This window comes from Nelusetta ayraudi, unplaced genomic scaffold (assembly GCF_046127955.1).
Source record: "Nelusetta ayraudi isolate G7.1 ecotype Tasmania unplaced genomic scaffold, CSIRO-AGI_Nayr_v1 ptg000002l, whole genome shotgun sequence".
NCBI lineage: Eukaryota > Metazoa > Chordata > Actinopteri > Tetraodontiformes > Monacanthidae > Nelusetta > Nelusetta ayraudi.
In genome coordinates, this window is record NW_027466052.1 from 622,418 (window position 1) to 637,809 (window position 15,392).

The 15,392-nt window shown below is 45.7% G+C and overlaps 1 protein-coding gene across 1 annotated transcript in view; it reads left to right on the forward strand.

Annotated features, from left to right (window-relative positions):
- ntrk3b (neurotrophic tyrosine kinase, receptor, type 3b) overlaps positions 1-15,392 on the forward strand; it is a 201,539-nt gene that overhangs the window by 106,126 nt on the left and 80,021 nt on the right. The window contains exons 8-11 of the mRNA XM_076030768.1: positions 3,654-3,951; positions 7,112-7,125; positions 8,487-8,539; positions 9,942-10,044. Coding sequence (XP_075886883.1) covers positions 3,654-3,951; positions 7,112-7,125; positions 8,487-8,539; positions 9,942-10,044 — 468 coding nt within the window. The remainder of the gene's footprint in view (positions 1-3,653; positions 3,952-7,111; positions 7,126-8,486; positions 8,540-9,941; positions 10,045-15,392) is intronic.

Below are 15,392 nucleotides of genomic sequence, written 5' to 3' on the forward strand. Positions count from 1 at the left end.
TAATAAATGCTTAATTTATCTCTTTTTTTGTCCTCTCTCTCCGCAGCGTGATTACTGGGTTGAAAACACGAGCTATCCATTGGTACACAATCAACAGCTGCCATAAAGAAAGACAAAAACAAACCCCCCAAAAAACAGCGCTTTAATCAACACCTCATAACATTATCAATAAAGCTGACAAAAGGTGTGTGTATCGTTGCAGCGTTTAGTGGAAGCTCAGTTCTAATGGGCTGTCGTGTAGCGCGTCATTGCATACTGCTGACTGCTGTGTTCAACGCAAGCACATATATGTATACACATATATTATGCTCGCTTTAATATGCAAAAAAAAAGGGGCTCCACTGTAAAGTAATGTTGTCCGTACTTCATAGTGTCTGTAATCAGGAATTAACAGAGAAAAGGAATTCCTCAGTGCTACATTTTTTATTTTTAGCTAATTACTAATCGGCTGGATTAGCAATCCAGTTTATGAAAACTCACACTGTGACAGCAGCATTTCATCACAATCCTAATAGTAAAAAAAAACAAAGGGTTCATCCAAATTTAAGATCTTCATAAGTCTTTATTAGTTCTTAGCTTGCCTCAGCTATGTTTTAAATAAAAAAAAGAACAACGAAAAGGTGCAGAACCACTTGAGAGACTGGTTTAAAACTGTTACTGCTGGAAATCCTTGACATTTTAAAGTGACACCAACACGTCAAACTGTTTCATTCTGTGGAATGTTTCTAAAACTTGCAGCCCAGTCGCCAATGAAGCAACACAAGAGTGGTTTAGTCAGCTGTGCGGTGCTTTCTTGGGCTGTTGGAGTGGCGTGAACCTACACACAGGTGCGGTCCTCCAGACCACCTACGCTGATGCACAGCTAGCTGTGCCGTTGGGACGTTGACCGACAAATGCCTCAGTAGAGAAATAGGCGTGGGCTTATGATCCAACTGTCACTCTTGCAAAGCAGAAAACAATGATGTCTTCATGTGTGTGTAGTGTGAGAGCTTTCAGCAGACGTGGGTTGATTTTTTTTTTTTTTTTTTTCGTTTTGTTTTTGGCGGAAGGACGTGCAGAGTGATTGCCAGCTTACGCCGGGACTGCCAAAGATTCCCTTTTGATGATGTAGCTGCACAGAGTGACTCATTGCAAGAGGCAAATCAGTGGATGAACTCCTTATGAAATGTATCCTATGCAATTAAAGTGATAAATTGCCTCTTGGCTCAGCAATTTTGGGAGGAATCTTCAGGGAGTGTTGCCGTGTGTCAAGACAGAGCGGCTCCAGCAGAAGAGTAATCGCTTTTAAACAAGAGGAGTCTTTCATTCATTCAAAATGAATGACAAAGATGTGTGTGTGTGTGTGTGTGTGTTTTTTTTCTTATTTTATTCAAGTCCAAATTGTACTGAAATATTGTTCACGGTCATTTCTGTAATACTGTGAACATATCAATATACATTATTATACATCAGTCTTTTTCAGCTGAAATTATGTGTGAGATCTGTCCTTGGCGATAGTCTGCTAAAATATTGCACAGCTGTGCGTGTGTGTGTGTGTATTTCACACTATGAAACATTTTTTTTTTTTTTCAGATTTTTCTTTTTTTAATTTAACTCCCTCATGCCAGTGATACTGTCACTGGCATGTCACTGTCTACTGTCAGTCCAGACGCAGCCCCTGGGATCCACTATGGTGGCCCATTCATTTCAATGGGGTTGCTCAGCCAGCGCATGTCGGGTTGTATCCACATTATGCGATCCACAGCGCATGTGGCACAGCAGTGTCACTTCCCATCATGCCTCTGTAACACACACACACAAACACACTACATCAGGATGTATCAGCCAATCAGAACAAGCCGAGACGCAGCAGCGCGTCTGCATGCTTGGAAAGACCACCACTTAGAAATCTACAATAGAAAGATTTACTGTGAACCACGTTTCAGGTCATAGCTGTCCTGTCAGTTTTACAGGCGTTTCTTTTTGTATTGCAGTCTATGGGGAGTTTTTGCCTGCAGTACCTCAAGCAGCCACCGGGAAAATAGCTTTTCCAGCACTGACTCTATAGAACAAGTGCATCAAAGGCAACGGTTCTCACCTCCTGTCAGACTGTACGGTCCTGGTCACAGTTGCGGGGCTGCAATCATGTCGCCTGCAGTCACTCTGCTGTCCCATATTTTCTCTGGTGGAAAGTGGGAGCGGGCACAACGTCCTCATTTAAACCGGACCATCTCGACCGCTCTTGTTCATGTTGGTAATTCAGCAGTCTTAGCACCTCCTGCAACATGCAAACCAAAAAGACATGATTATCAACACAAGGCAAAAATAAAAGCTTTTTCCTGAAAGAGCAAAAAAAGAACCTTTTTATTTTCCCCCAAAATGTCTGCACAAAACATGGACATATTTAGCTTAAACAGTCATTTAACAGTGTCTGACTCTCGTAACATTCAAAACAAAAATGCAAATTTTATTGCTTTAACTTATACACTTAAACCAAAAGCCAATCAATAGTTAAATACACTCTGTTTAGAAAAAAAAAGAAGGCATGTATGCCTAGATAACGTTTTGAAAATACTCTTACTGTAAACTTGTCAGAGAGTACACAGAATGAACAACTATTTGTATGCAAGAATATGAGCATATCTGCTCATATGACTGTCTCATCATCGCCAACATCATTTTCAAAATGTATGAAAAGGAAAATATTTCTTTGTAGGACGGCATTCTGCTTTGAGGGTGAGAGTGCGCCAAATGCATGATATATTTAACGTGGATGTTACCGTTGTCGACTGAGATTACGGTCGACAGCTTGCAGCAACTACGTTAACAGCATCAGCACTAGCACTAGCAACGTTAGCAGCATTAGCACGAGCGCGGAGCCTGTAGGACACTCCACATTCCTGGAATTTAATTCCATGCCGGGTCGACACATGTATATTTGAGGTATTTGCACCTCTACATGAGACGAAAGCGTTGTACTGATTACACACGGCAGTGTTCTCGTCTCTTTTTCCGAAATGGAGCCATGCTTTCGATCGCTTCCTTCGCTTCATGTTTCCTCCTAGCTTAAGGAGATGAGCAAGATGAGGTGACGCGACGCGACACGACGTTACGTGACGCAACCTGCCGCCGTGCCAGGAAATGAAAGGTTCGTTAAGAAGAATCGATAACATTGGAGGTGTACCATTCTAACGGGATGGATAAATTGGAACCTGTTTTAAGTCGGAACCGGTTGTCGAATCCCACCCCTAATGGACAATGAACGTAGTCCTGTATTTTAGGAAGCACGCCTGACAGCGCGTTTCGCATGCACGGCACTGTCAGGCGGGCTTCCTTAAAAATAATAAATAAATGGCGGCGCAACATGGCAGCAAACTAGGAGCAAGACTGTTATTGCTCTGTGTGTAATCTTACATATATGAGAACCGTTCGAAGGGTAGGTGACAGCAATTTACTGTCATTGTACTGTGAGTATACTCTTTAATGAATTTGTTTGTTGGATATTGAGCCTATGCCAATATAAAAATCGTAAATCAACCCAGAATTTACACTCTGACACTTGAAATCAAAGCAACGTCGAGCATTCTTAACATACGGACCTGTAACGTGTCTCTAAGGGACATTTATACAACGTTGGATTCACCAACCATCACTGTATGATTCTCTCCCTGCAGTTCCTCCGGTCATCTTGAGACTGGCTGAGCCCGAGCAACGCCATGATACCTGCATAGAGTTCACGGTTCGAGGCTACCCCCACCCCAAGCTGCGTTGGTTCCACAATCACAAGGAGATCCTGCAGAATGACTACATCCGCACCGAGATGGACTTCTTCCAGGACTATCTGGAGGGCTGCCTGACCTTCCAAAACCCAACGCACATCAACAATGGCAACTACACCCTGGAGGCCAGTAATCGTCTGGGAACAGTGACCAAATCAGTCTACGGTCACTTCCTCATTGATCCTGAAGGTGAGCACATTTTTTTTTTTTTTTTTTTAATTATTTTGGCAATGCAGCCACTGGCTTCTGCACTTGCACCTGTTAGGTAATTGACACATCTCAGCAGCAGTTCTTGTAATGGTAAACAAGAGCATACTCAAGGTAGAATGAGATTCATGCAATGGGGTCTTTAGTACGTTTTTACTGCCTCAACACTGGTTGGGATTTAAATAACAAGGGATCCTCAGGTGCACAGGCTTTGTGCCCAAACTCTTTGTGGGAACGCCGGGGTTCTGTTATAACTGGAGAAACTGTAGGGAGCTTTTATTCAAATCTCACCCTTGCCGGTGCAGGTTAGGGAGCTGATCCCTGCAGTCTGGATTGCAGCCAGGGTTCATCCACAGTTCAGTCAGGTAGATTGTTGGCCCACAGTTCACTCCAAGTTCACAGGGAGGAGGAATAAACCCACACCGATGGGCAAATTTCTCCCCATGGTCAATATTCCAAGGTTAATACCACACGTCAATATATTGACATAGCATGACTTACTCTGTCTTCTCTTTTACAGACATAGTGGAACTAGGTGAGTCCTCCTACTTTTGTAATTAAACCCTGCAATTCCCCTAAGTTTTTTCTTTTTTTTTTTTTTATATTGATTTGGTATTTCTTTATCTATATTTCCACAAATGCACTCAAATATTCAGTCCAAATGAGATAGCGCTGTAGAGGAGGTTACCATGGAGAAATTTGTCAGTTTATTAAAATGAAATTTCTGCCTGCTGGCTTTTTTTGTTGTTGATTGTTTTGTTTTAGTTTTTTTCAATCATGGTAAAAATGAATCTTCACGGGAATAGATATGTTGCATGACAGACAGTTAAATCTGCCACATGCTTTGCTCAAGGGTATGTGTTATACTGATGTCCCTACCAAATTGTAATGTCATGCAGCACATTTCTGGAGCTTGCTGAGACAGTTAGCCTGCTTAATCTAAGTTACAATGTTCCTCATTAGGTTTTGAGGATGAATCTGTTTCTGGCCCAGAGGTCTTGTATCATATCCAATCATATCCTCATCTCCCCTCTATTATAGTGGAGCAGCCTCACAAGCTATATTATATAACACAATCCTCTTTCCATCTCAGAAGGAAAACAGCTGATTTAGCCCCCTGTTTACAGCCTCCTGCTAAAACACTTTTAGCAGAAGGAAGAATTTTCCTTGACATGTGACCTCTTAAAACAATGAGTGAACTTCCAGAAATGATTTATTGTCATACAAACGTGACCTCCGTCCACAGATGACTTGAATTTTGAAGCGGCCTGTCCTCATTGGTCTCAGAATGTTGAGCTCTCATATGCAGTGTGCTGCCATTTAAAGGCAATAACAGTTATCGCCTGTATAGACTTTGAGAACTTTTTAACCACTGCAATTTCTTGAATACCCAAGTGGGTAGAACTTTTGGATCAGTTTAATTTAGTGTATGCAAATTATTATTTTTTATTGCTTTTTGCCTTTAGACTTAGCGCTCATTATTATTTCTGACACAAGGTGGCAGCGATTGGAAAAATGATATATATTAGGCACAGATGAGACGAAAAGGAGGAGCACAGGAAGGGGGAGAGCACCAAGTTGAGCTGGTACTACTTTGGACATTCTTCAATGAAGACAAGATCTACAAGGGTGAACTGGACCTCCTGTCTTTGAGTCTGCGTGAAGATCACTATAGTGCTCAAACTGTTTGACTGAAGCCTCGAAGGAATAGTGAAAAATTGCCACAACAAACAGTTTTCATTTTGACACGGGAAATGCAACCAGTAGCTATGTTGCAAGTGGTGGTCTCGTTCAGAAATCTCAGTCAGTAGCTCTAAGAAGCGTTCAGTGGCCTCGACCATGTAGCTGCTGCCGCGTGGTCACCTGACCATGAGAGTTTACAGCGCTACTCTCACCTCTTTCAACACTTCACATCGTACCATCGCCCCAAAAAAACAGCCCGTGAGTCCTTAACGCCCTAAAACATTAATTGTTTGTTCTTTGTTCCTGTCCGGGTGCAGTCCAAGCCCCTAGGATCCAGTATGGCAGCCCATTCATTTCAATGTAGTAGCTCACCCAGCAAATAAAGTAAAGAAAAAAAAGTTTTTTGAATTCCACACTATAAGGCCCATTGAGCATGTACACTTTACACCAAGCCTCTGGAACTCTCATGATACTCAGGATGCATTAGCCAATCAGAACGAGCCGAGACAAAGCAGCACGTACGACGGTGTGACGTCACACTGGGAATATAAAACTCTTTTCTGGGTTGAAAGACTAAAAGACCATCACTGTAAAAATCTACCATAGAAAGAAGTTTCAGGTCACGGTCGTCCTCTCAGCAGTTTCACAGCCGTTTATTTTTATATTGCGTTTTGTGGGAAAAATGCTTTTTAACGCCCAATGGTTTTTTTTGGGCTGCAGTACCTCGAGTGGTCACTGGGGGAGAAAAATTTTGTGCCCCCATATTGCCAGTCCGGTATGCAGTCATGTTACCAGAACGCTGCTTCAGCTCCTCTCTCGCGCCGCTCGGTGACTCCAACGTGCACGATGTTGTGCAGCTTGTTGTGCCAGCCTCCCTCGCCCCGCGGGCGGCTCTGACAGAGTGGGCCGGCCTGATCCTCCGACCTTCATTGGAGGAGTCGTCTTCCATCTCCATATGAAGACGTCCCTCCCCGCCCCATTCAGCTGGGGATTATCAAGCTGCAGCGCGGCCAAAAAGGGGCGGAGATAAATGGGCGGCGGCGGCTTTCGTGTCGCCTGCGCACAGGCGCGGCGCGTGCGCGCGCGCGCTCTCACGTAGTCTCTGGGCGGGCGGGCGGGCGAGGCGAAGCAGGTGAGGCGTTGATGGGTGATGAGAGTTGCGTTGCCGCAGCTGTGCGCGAGGGAGTTGAGGCGTGGAAGAAAGGCTGACAGGCTGAGTGATGCCCTCGCCGCTGAGGAGAGGGGAGGACGGAGGGAGGAGAGGGGAGGCGAGAGGAGGCCCGATGGATGCTGGGAAGGAGGGACAGAGCCGGAGAGATGATGGTCGGGGCACATTCTCACACACACACACACACACACACACACACACACACACACACACACACACACACACACTCGTGGCAGCCAGTCTACCATGTGGGCATTAATTTGCCAACAATTACTCTCTGATGTCCTGGCTGGAGGCTTCCAGACTGGAGTTTTTTTTTTTCTTTTTTTCCCCCCTCCCCGACACCAGCTCGTTCTGTGCCGAGGCTCCTCTGTGTCCGTCCTCGTCTTCTCGCCACTCACCCGCCGGACTTCGGCCACATATCTCGCGTCTGCGGCGGAATGTAGCAGTTTTACGCCAGACACTGGATCATTTTGCAGCAGCTGTCGGGCCGGTGTTGAAGGGGCGGCAGCAGCACCTGGCGTTGCAAAGTCACCATTCGCCACTGATGTAGAATGTAGGCTGCGGTGAAGTTTTCTAACCACACGAAACCCCTGATTTTGTGAAGGGGAGAAAAATGGATGGAACAAATTAAGTATATATTTGCACACACACCCACACCCACACACACTACACATTTACTGTTGTTCTCATTTGTTCCTGAATTTCTTTAGATCCCAGCATGATGTTGAGCTTGTTGTCTATACTTCAGTTTGATCGAAACTTCATTTCAATTTGTTTCTCGGTCTGAAACACTGAGGCAAACAACCAAAAAATAAGAAGCAGTCATTGAAATTCTTCTTCAAGAACAGTTGCGTGTATTAGAATTTAAAAATGGGTGACATTTCAATTTAAGGTGAACTTTCCCGTAATTCATCAAAAATAATAGAAAGTTTAGTGCTGCAGGTTCCAGCTCCATCTGAACATTTGGCTGAGGTGCTTTTAACAATAATCAAACAAGATTAACTGTTTGCTTTGGTTGCTCATTTATTATTTATATTTCAAAAATATCTATTTAATTTTCATTACCCCCGAGCTGTATCAGTGTTTTTGTGATTTTCTCCCCACTCCTGCCTGTGTAATTGTGTTTAATTCCAAAACCATTTATTCCTTAATTGGTTTGCGTCTGTGTGTGTTGTACTTGCAGGCAAGAACGTGTTGTAGACTTCTCTCTCTCTTTTTTTTTTAATTCCATCAGTTGAGTTTGGCTTTGGAACGCATTTGTGAAGGGCTTCCGGTTTGATTGTGCGACCAGTTGTCGACTAAATTGTGTGTTGAAGCGCAGCGCTCATTGACGCAGCCTCGCACTGGCGCACCTGCCTGATTGTAACACTTGAAGGCGGCTTTCTCACCTTCTTTTCTCACCAACTCATTGTGAGTCTCTGCTCCAATCACGGCACAATGATATCCAAAAAACAAAAACAAAACCATTAATCAAATCCTTTTAGCTACTTTTTTTTTTTTTCTTCTATTTTAGCAGCGGCAGCAGCAGCGGCAGCAGCAGCAGCAGCAGCAGCAGCAGCAGCAGCAGCAGCAGCAGCAGCAGCAGCAGCAGCAAACCGCAACAAATAAACGTTTCCTCCGGCTCGTTCCTGCACGCTAACGCCTGCGTTGTTCTTCTTGTGTTGCAGGAACTCCGACGCCGCCGGGTTCTAGCGGTCGACCAGACGAGGACACATTCGGGGTGGGTGTGCTCTATAATGATGTTGATGTCACAGCCACTGAGGGAGTTGTGTGTTTGTGCACAAATCCAAAACGTGTCGTCTTCGTCTTCTTCTTCTTCTTCGTCTTTTTTTTCTTACATAGAGGACCCTTGCGGCGAGTGTTGACAGGGAGCGCGAGAGCAACAACCCTAACAACAAAATGATTGTACAGCGGTTCCAGAGACGTGTGTGTGTGTGTGTGTGTGTGTGTGTGTCTGTGTGTGTGTGTGTGCTAATGATGTGCGCTCAGCGTCGTAGATTTAGCGCCAAATAAGCGCTGCGTGTGTTTTGAAGGGAGGCAGTCTGCCGGAGTGGTTGGTTTGCAGGGCGCGTTGCCGCTTCTCCGTTAATGAGAGATTTAAATGGCATTTATTTTGACTTGTCATTGCAGCGGGGAGCTCAGGATTAAGAATGACATTTAAAATAGCTGCAGAACTTGCAGCCAGTCGAGTGTGAACGCTCTGGCTGCTCCCCAGTCGGGCGTACACTTCGCTCACTGGCACGGCTTTACTTTGAGAACTAAATGGAAGAGAGCCAATGTTGGTGTTAATTTAAACCTGTGATTTTCCGGCAATTGCACATGGACACGTCTGCCTCAGAAAAAGGCCACTCTCATAGTAACACCCGGTGTGGAAGGCAGCACAGGCATAGTATGCTAAATATTTATTGGCTTCCACTTGTGGATGAAAACCGCCGTCTTTCCCCCATTCGGTGGCTTCTCCTGAGAATAAGCATAAAAAAAATAAAAAGAATGCGCAAAGTTGTTATCAGCTATAAGCAAGTGTTGACTTTAATAATCATCTTATGCTTCTCGAGTTCATCATGTTGCTGGTTGCTTGTTTTTAATGAGGGTGAGAGTAAGATTATTTAAATGATGGAAATCAGGTTGATAACATCGCATTTGAATGAAAAACAGACACAAACAGTTCTGAAAGGACCTGAGAGAAGGATTTACGCTTGTTTGGATTAGCACGAAAGCCAGATTCTTTAAAATAGTTGTGATTGAGACTGTTTCGCATTCGCACAGAATAGCACAATTGCTTGTCTTCAGAAACCAACCAAATATCTCGGTAAAACAGCATGTTCAGCTTTATTTTGTTGAGCTCCAGCTTTCCTGGGACTTGTGATGCTGTTTGAGCGTCTGCGAGTTTGCTAGGGGATTCTGCGAGACCATTACCGAGCTCGGCCTGTTTTCAGCCACCAGGAAGACGCCTCAGATCACATATTCTGATTCCCAGAGCGGATTTTGTCGTGTCAGGGGATTTCTCTTTGGTCCCCCCCCCCCCCCCCCCCCAAACAGACTCCGGTGGGAATGTGCATGTTTCCAGTGATCACTGCGGTGCGAGCGACGTCCTCCTGACGACTGCGTGTCATTCTCCTCAGGTTTCCATCGCCGTCGGCCTGGTGGGCTTCGCCTGCTTTCTTCTCCTCGTCCTTTTCGTCCTCATCAACAAATACGGTCGGCGCTCCAAATTCGGTATGAAAGGTAAGTCTGCGCTGATAGTCGGGCAGAGACAGCAGAGCGGCAGCAGTCCGCTCCCTGCGCTCTTTTCTCTCCTGAGTCGAAATGGTTCCAGAAAACCTCTCAGTGTGGCTGCTAGGCGACTCGCCGCACATCTCATGTAAACGACGCTTATTTAAAATGGGACCTTATGATTAAAAGGAGGCCCTGAGGATGTTGCAAGTCTGTTGAATCTTGCTCCAAACAGGCAACAGGTCAGTCTTTAGGGACCGTGTGCAACATCGATCCACCTACAGACGTTGAAGCAACTTATTCTCTCCTTCTGCTACCTTGCAGCAATCAAGGACCCAAAACTAATTAGCGGAACGCAACGCTGTCGAATCGTGTAGAGGAATTCAATAGGATTAATTTGGCTTTTCTGCGTGCAGAGCGTTGACATTTTGTGGCGACTGCAGGTTTTCCCCGCTCGTCTCTTTTATCCCGTCGCCGTTCTTGCGAAGAGGAGACGGCAGCAGTACTGCGGGTCGCTGTGGAGGTCACTGTGCTCGGGAGTTCAGATGCTCGTGCCCACCCAGACGTGGATCTTATCTTTTGGACAGCTGCAAAAAAAAAAAACACATCCCGGACGCTTTTATCTCCGAAATGTGCGACATGCGCCTCGTCTCTTTCTCTTGAGAACCAATTCGTAATGACGGCGCGCGCGACGCGACCCGGCACCTTCGAACCGTGCATGTTATTTCATTTCATACCGTAAGCACAGTGTTAGGGCGCATTAGCCGCTGCCAATCCCTAATTAGCTACTTTACAGGATTACGCTTCGTTACTTACCTCGGTAAAGAACCCGCCGTTGTAATTACTCAGGGGTTAGCGATTATTGCATTGACCCAAAACTAGCTTCTAATCAAGGATGAGTCTTACAGTTAATGAGGCTTTATGGGAAAGTTTGCCAAGTCATGGCAAGTCATGTGAATTTGAAGCTGTGCTAGAAGGCTGCCTCGCTGCGGAGGAAGTCCCGCCAACGGGAGGATGTTCAGGGAAGCAGTTTGATTTACTGTTTATGCGGCGCGGAAAAAAGAAGTACAAAAATACGCACGCACATATGTATATTTAATGTATATAAGCACCAAGTAGTGGCAGTGTAGAAGTGGGAATGGACAAAAACCAAACTAAAAGGTGCTTCCCATGCAGCTCTGGTGCTCTCCAAGCTGCCGTCGGTGAAGACCATCATTCGTCTTCTGACGACGAGGCTCCAGTGACCCCCGGACGCTGCAGGGCGCTTTTTAAAAATTACACTCTGGTGCTATTGCGCTGTGTGCCGGCCCGTCCGCACCACTTCCATACAATGTGGCTACGCTGGTTTGGCTGCCTGTCCATTCTTCACAGGACTCAGACGCACCCCCCAAGCCCCACCCTGCCCTTCCTGTTTCTAATTTGTGCTGAGCCACCACGTTCAAAGCAACGCTTCCATAAATTCCTGTTACAGTACACCAACAAAAAAAGTTTAAACGGTTATGAAAAGTTGAGTTTTGCCAGGTCAGGCTGTTGCCATTGTTGAGGATTCTCTTCTCCCGGCCCACATTCTTACATAGATGTCACTTTTGTGGTAAATCAGGTGTGCTGCTCTTTCCCGTGGCTTGTCTTTGCCGTTTGCGCTGCGCCGTCGTGCCCGTCGGCGTGGTGTGCACGTTGTTGGACAGTGTGTGGTTGCCTCTGTTGGCACAGACACGCTGCTGTCCCGACTGCCAGACCGAAGGCACAAAAGACTTAAAGACCCTTTCAGGACCTCACGCTGTCCTGTGCAACGACTTGATTTGTCCGCGTTGAGTGTGTGTGTGTGCGTGCGCGTGCGTGCGTGCGTGCGCGTGTTATTCTCTCCCTCTTTTGCTCTGGAGGATCAGCTGAAAGGCTAGAAGAAGTCATTACCTTTGGATGGAGCCGTAATAGATTTTCTCTGCACTAAATCACTGTGGCACTTTCAGGCCTGTTTGGAGTTTGATCACCGGCCGTTTGTGGGCAAACAATAAAAACTCTGCTTTTATTTTCTTCATTTTTATATACGTGTGTGTGTGTGTGTGTGTGTGTGTGTGTGTGTGTGTGTGTGTGTGTGTGTGTGTGTGTGTGTGTGTGTGTGTGTGTGTGTGTGTGTGTGTGTGTGGTTTGCATTCACCAGTCACTTTCTTAGGCGCAATGTGCCTGGTACCAGCACTCTTCACGTCGTGATTCTCCCCTGCATGGTTTTTGTAGCATCTTTGGCGCAGCTGCTCATCCTGAAAGAATCAATACTGCGTCTTCAGAAGCAGAAATACTCAGCGTGTCACTATTACAAAGTGTTACACTGCCCTGTCATCTTTCCCCTTGTTCCGGGGGGGAAATTACACCACACCTCCACTGCGATTGCAGCCAATATCAAGCCAAATATATATCATTTTGACATCCCGTCTATCTCCCGGGTTAGACATTTCCATATATTATAAATGAAGGCTTCCATCAATCCTCGGAGTGGCGGCTGCTTGAGAAAATGTAGCCGGGAGCCTCTCCACAGTTTTAAGAATCTAAGAAAATATGTCAATAAGACGGTGCACCTCTCTGGAATAACAGCAGTATCTCTGCCAGGTGTGAGCCGAGACGGGCATTAGGTGTCGCGCTGCGCTTTTGTCTGCAGCAAATCTGGTAAATAATGCATCATCCTCATGTTGTTGTGCACATTAAAGCCCCGGGTGGCGCGAGGCACCCTGGTTTATTTCACGACCTGCGAGCGGCCGACTGGAGGGCCGTCCACACCCTGAAAGAGTTTATCACCCCGATTTTTTGATGGGAGGATCGATACGGATGAGAGATGGTACTGTGTAAACAGTTACACCAAGACATGGATATCGATGGCCTGTTACCTTCTACGCACGCTATTGGTAGATGGGAATACAGCTAGAATTGCACCCAAGAAAGCACAAAAGGTTGAGACCCATTGCATCCTGGGCGCGACTTTAACTTTGAAGAACTTACAAGTAAGCAGTTCCACTATTGCAAAGAAAACACAGAAGTCTCCTTTCTGCATTTTTACAGAAGGAGGAAGTGACGCACAAAAACACACTGGGACCTTTGACTTTCAGATGGATGTTGATTGGCTGTTAAAGACATTCGATTCAAATCGCTGTGGCTGTTGCACTTGTCACTGACTGCGTTTGCATGCAATATTATTTTTGTTAAGACAATGTTCCTGATGAAATGTGTTCATCTAATGCATCTGTCTGAATGCGCGTCATCATGTTCCCACTAAATGGTGAACGGACTGCACTTATGTAGCGCTTTTCCAGCACCTTCGCGGTACCCCAAAGCGCTCTACAAAGGCCTCTCATTCACCCATTCACACACCGATGGGTGGCTGCTGCCATGCAAGGCGCTGCCAAGCCCCATCGGGAGCAATTTCGGGTTAAGTGTCTTGGGGGCGGGATTTGAACCCCCAACCTTTCAGTCACTGGACAACCGGCTCTACCTCCTGAGCCACAATAAGCAGTCCCAGTGGGATAGGCATCGCTGTTTTGTTTTTTCAACAGAACATTGTTACAAATCGTTAAATTGTGATCGTTCTTGACAGCCAGCAACTCCGTCACTAGATTCAAGCTAGGTTTTTAGGCTAGGCTAGAAATCCTGCAAAACATTTTGTTTAACTCTGAAATCCATAAAAAAGAGCCACCATGCAGTGGGATGCTGTGAAGTGAATAAACACTGTCTCCGCGTCTCTTCCCTGCAGAACTGGCAACGGCTGTGTTCTTTTAATTAGAAACATATCCAGCCAGTCACAAAACTGATCCCTGACAGGTTTCTTGTTGTACTCCGAACATGATCTAATGTTCTCCTTCAAAGGAATTGTCGTCATAATGGTGCAGCAATTTATTGGCTCAGATCTTTTTCGATCTTTTTTTTTTTTTTTTATGTATATTTTTTTTTTTGGCGGAGGGGGTAAAACCATTTTGAACTTATCCTGTGACTCCCAAAAGGACTTAGGGAATCAATGCTTCATTGTGCTGCATGCTGGGTATTTCTGGGGCTCATCCACAATAGTTGTTGGCAGCTGCTGCGTGTTTATATAAGTAGCGGATGATAGGGCTGCTATTTTTGGCCGTGTTTCACGGCAGAGTTATGCATTGGAAATATACAGTGAGCAATCAAAAAAAAAAAAAAAAAGTAGGCAGATATACGTGTCAGCAGAGAGTTACGGCTGATGGATGCAGCGGCACGGAGTGACCCTAATGTTAGGGTGCCAAGGCACACGAGGATATGACGCAGCGTCTCAACGATTGATAAATGTAACTTGGCAGGATTTTTTTTTTTGTACCTTTTTGCAAAAATACCTGTCCAAAAGTGCACCTCAGCTTCTGAGCAGTGCTCTGCCTCCTGGAACTGCAACAAGCTTAGTTATATGTTTTTATCAAATCATCAATACCTCGTCTTTCTTAAGATCCAGATATCTGGGATTCTAAGAAGAGCTTTTGAGATTTGAGAAAATACGCTGACATACTAATGGACTTTTTCTCCACACTGCTGTCAGTGTAACAGGCCACTGAAGTTAAAATGAGTGAAATTGCAGTTTTGTTTTCTATTGCCACTCTCCCGTTCTCAGGGTCAGGATGGAGGGGAGTTGCAAGGGGGTCCTGGAGCCTATCCCAACTGTCTGTGGGCGAAGGTCGAGATAGCACCCCAGACAAGTCGCCAAACCCAATTCACCTCACGTCCATGTTATTGGACTGTGGGAAGAAGCCAGAGTACCTGCAGAGAACCCCGTCCCCCCGTCCCCCACCACACACACACACACACACACACTCACTCACACACACACACACACACACACACACACATTCAGGGAGAAGATGCAAAGTCCACACAGAAAGGCCTCTGGCCCGAAGTCAAACCCGCAACCTACTTGCCGTGAGGTGATAAAATTCTAGTCTTGGACAAAAATTCGGATAGAAATTGTATTTGAGTTTTGTCACCATCAGTGCTGTGCAGTCAATAATAAAACTGATAATTCACTGAAAAAAGCTGAGAAACCAAGATGGTCAAATGGAGTTCAGCTGGGCCATCAGGCTGTGAGTCAACATGAGCAGCGCTAAGTTCCCTCGCCCAGGCCGACCTAATTATGGGAAAACAATATTTAATTGCTTCTAAAATTTGGCTCCAGCAAACGGTTTAATACAACAAATTCAACGTCAGAGGGAGCATCAGCCCGAGCAGCGTGAGAAAGAGTCGGAGGGCGGCTTCCTGCTGCGCTCGCGCTCTGACTTGTGATTCTTCTCGCTCCAAACGTGAGCCTTGGATGACGCAGAGCTTTCACAGTGCCCTCACCTCTGGCCATCTGTGTCAGTGTGGCGCCATGG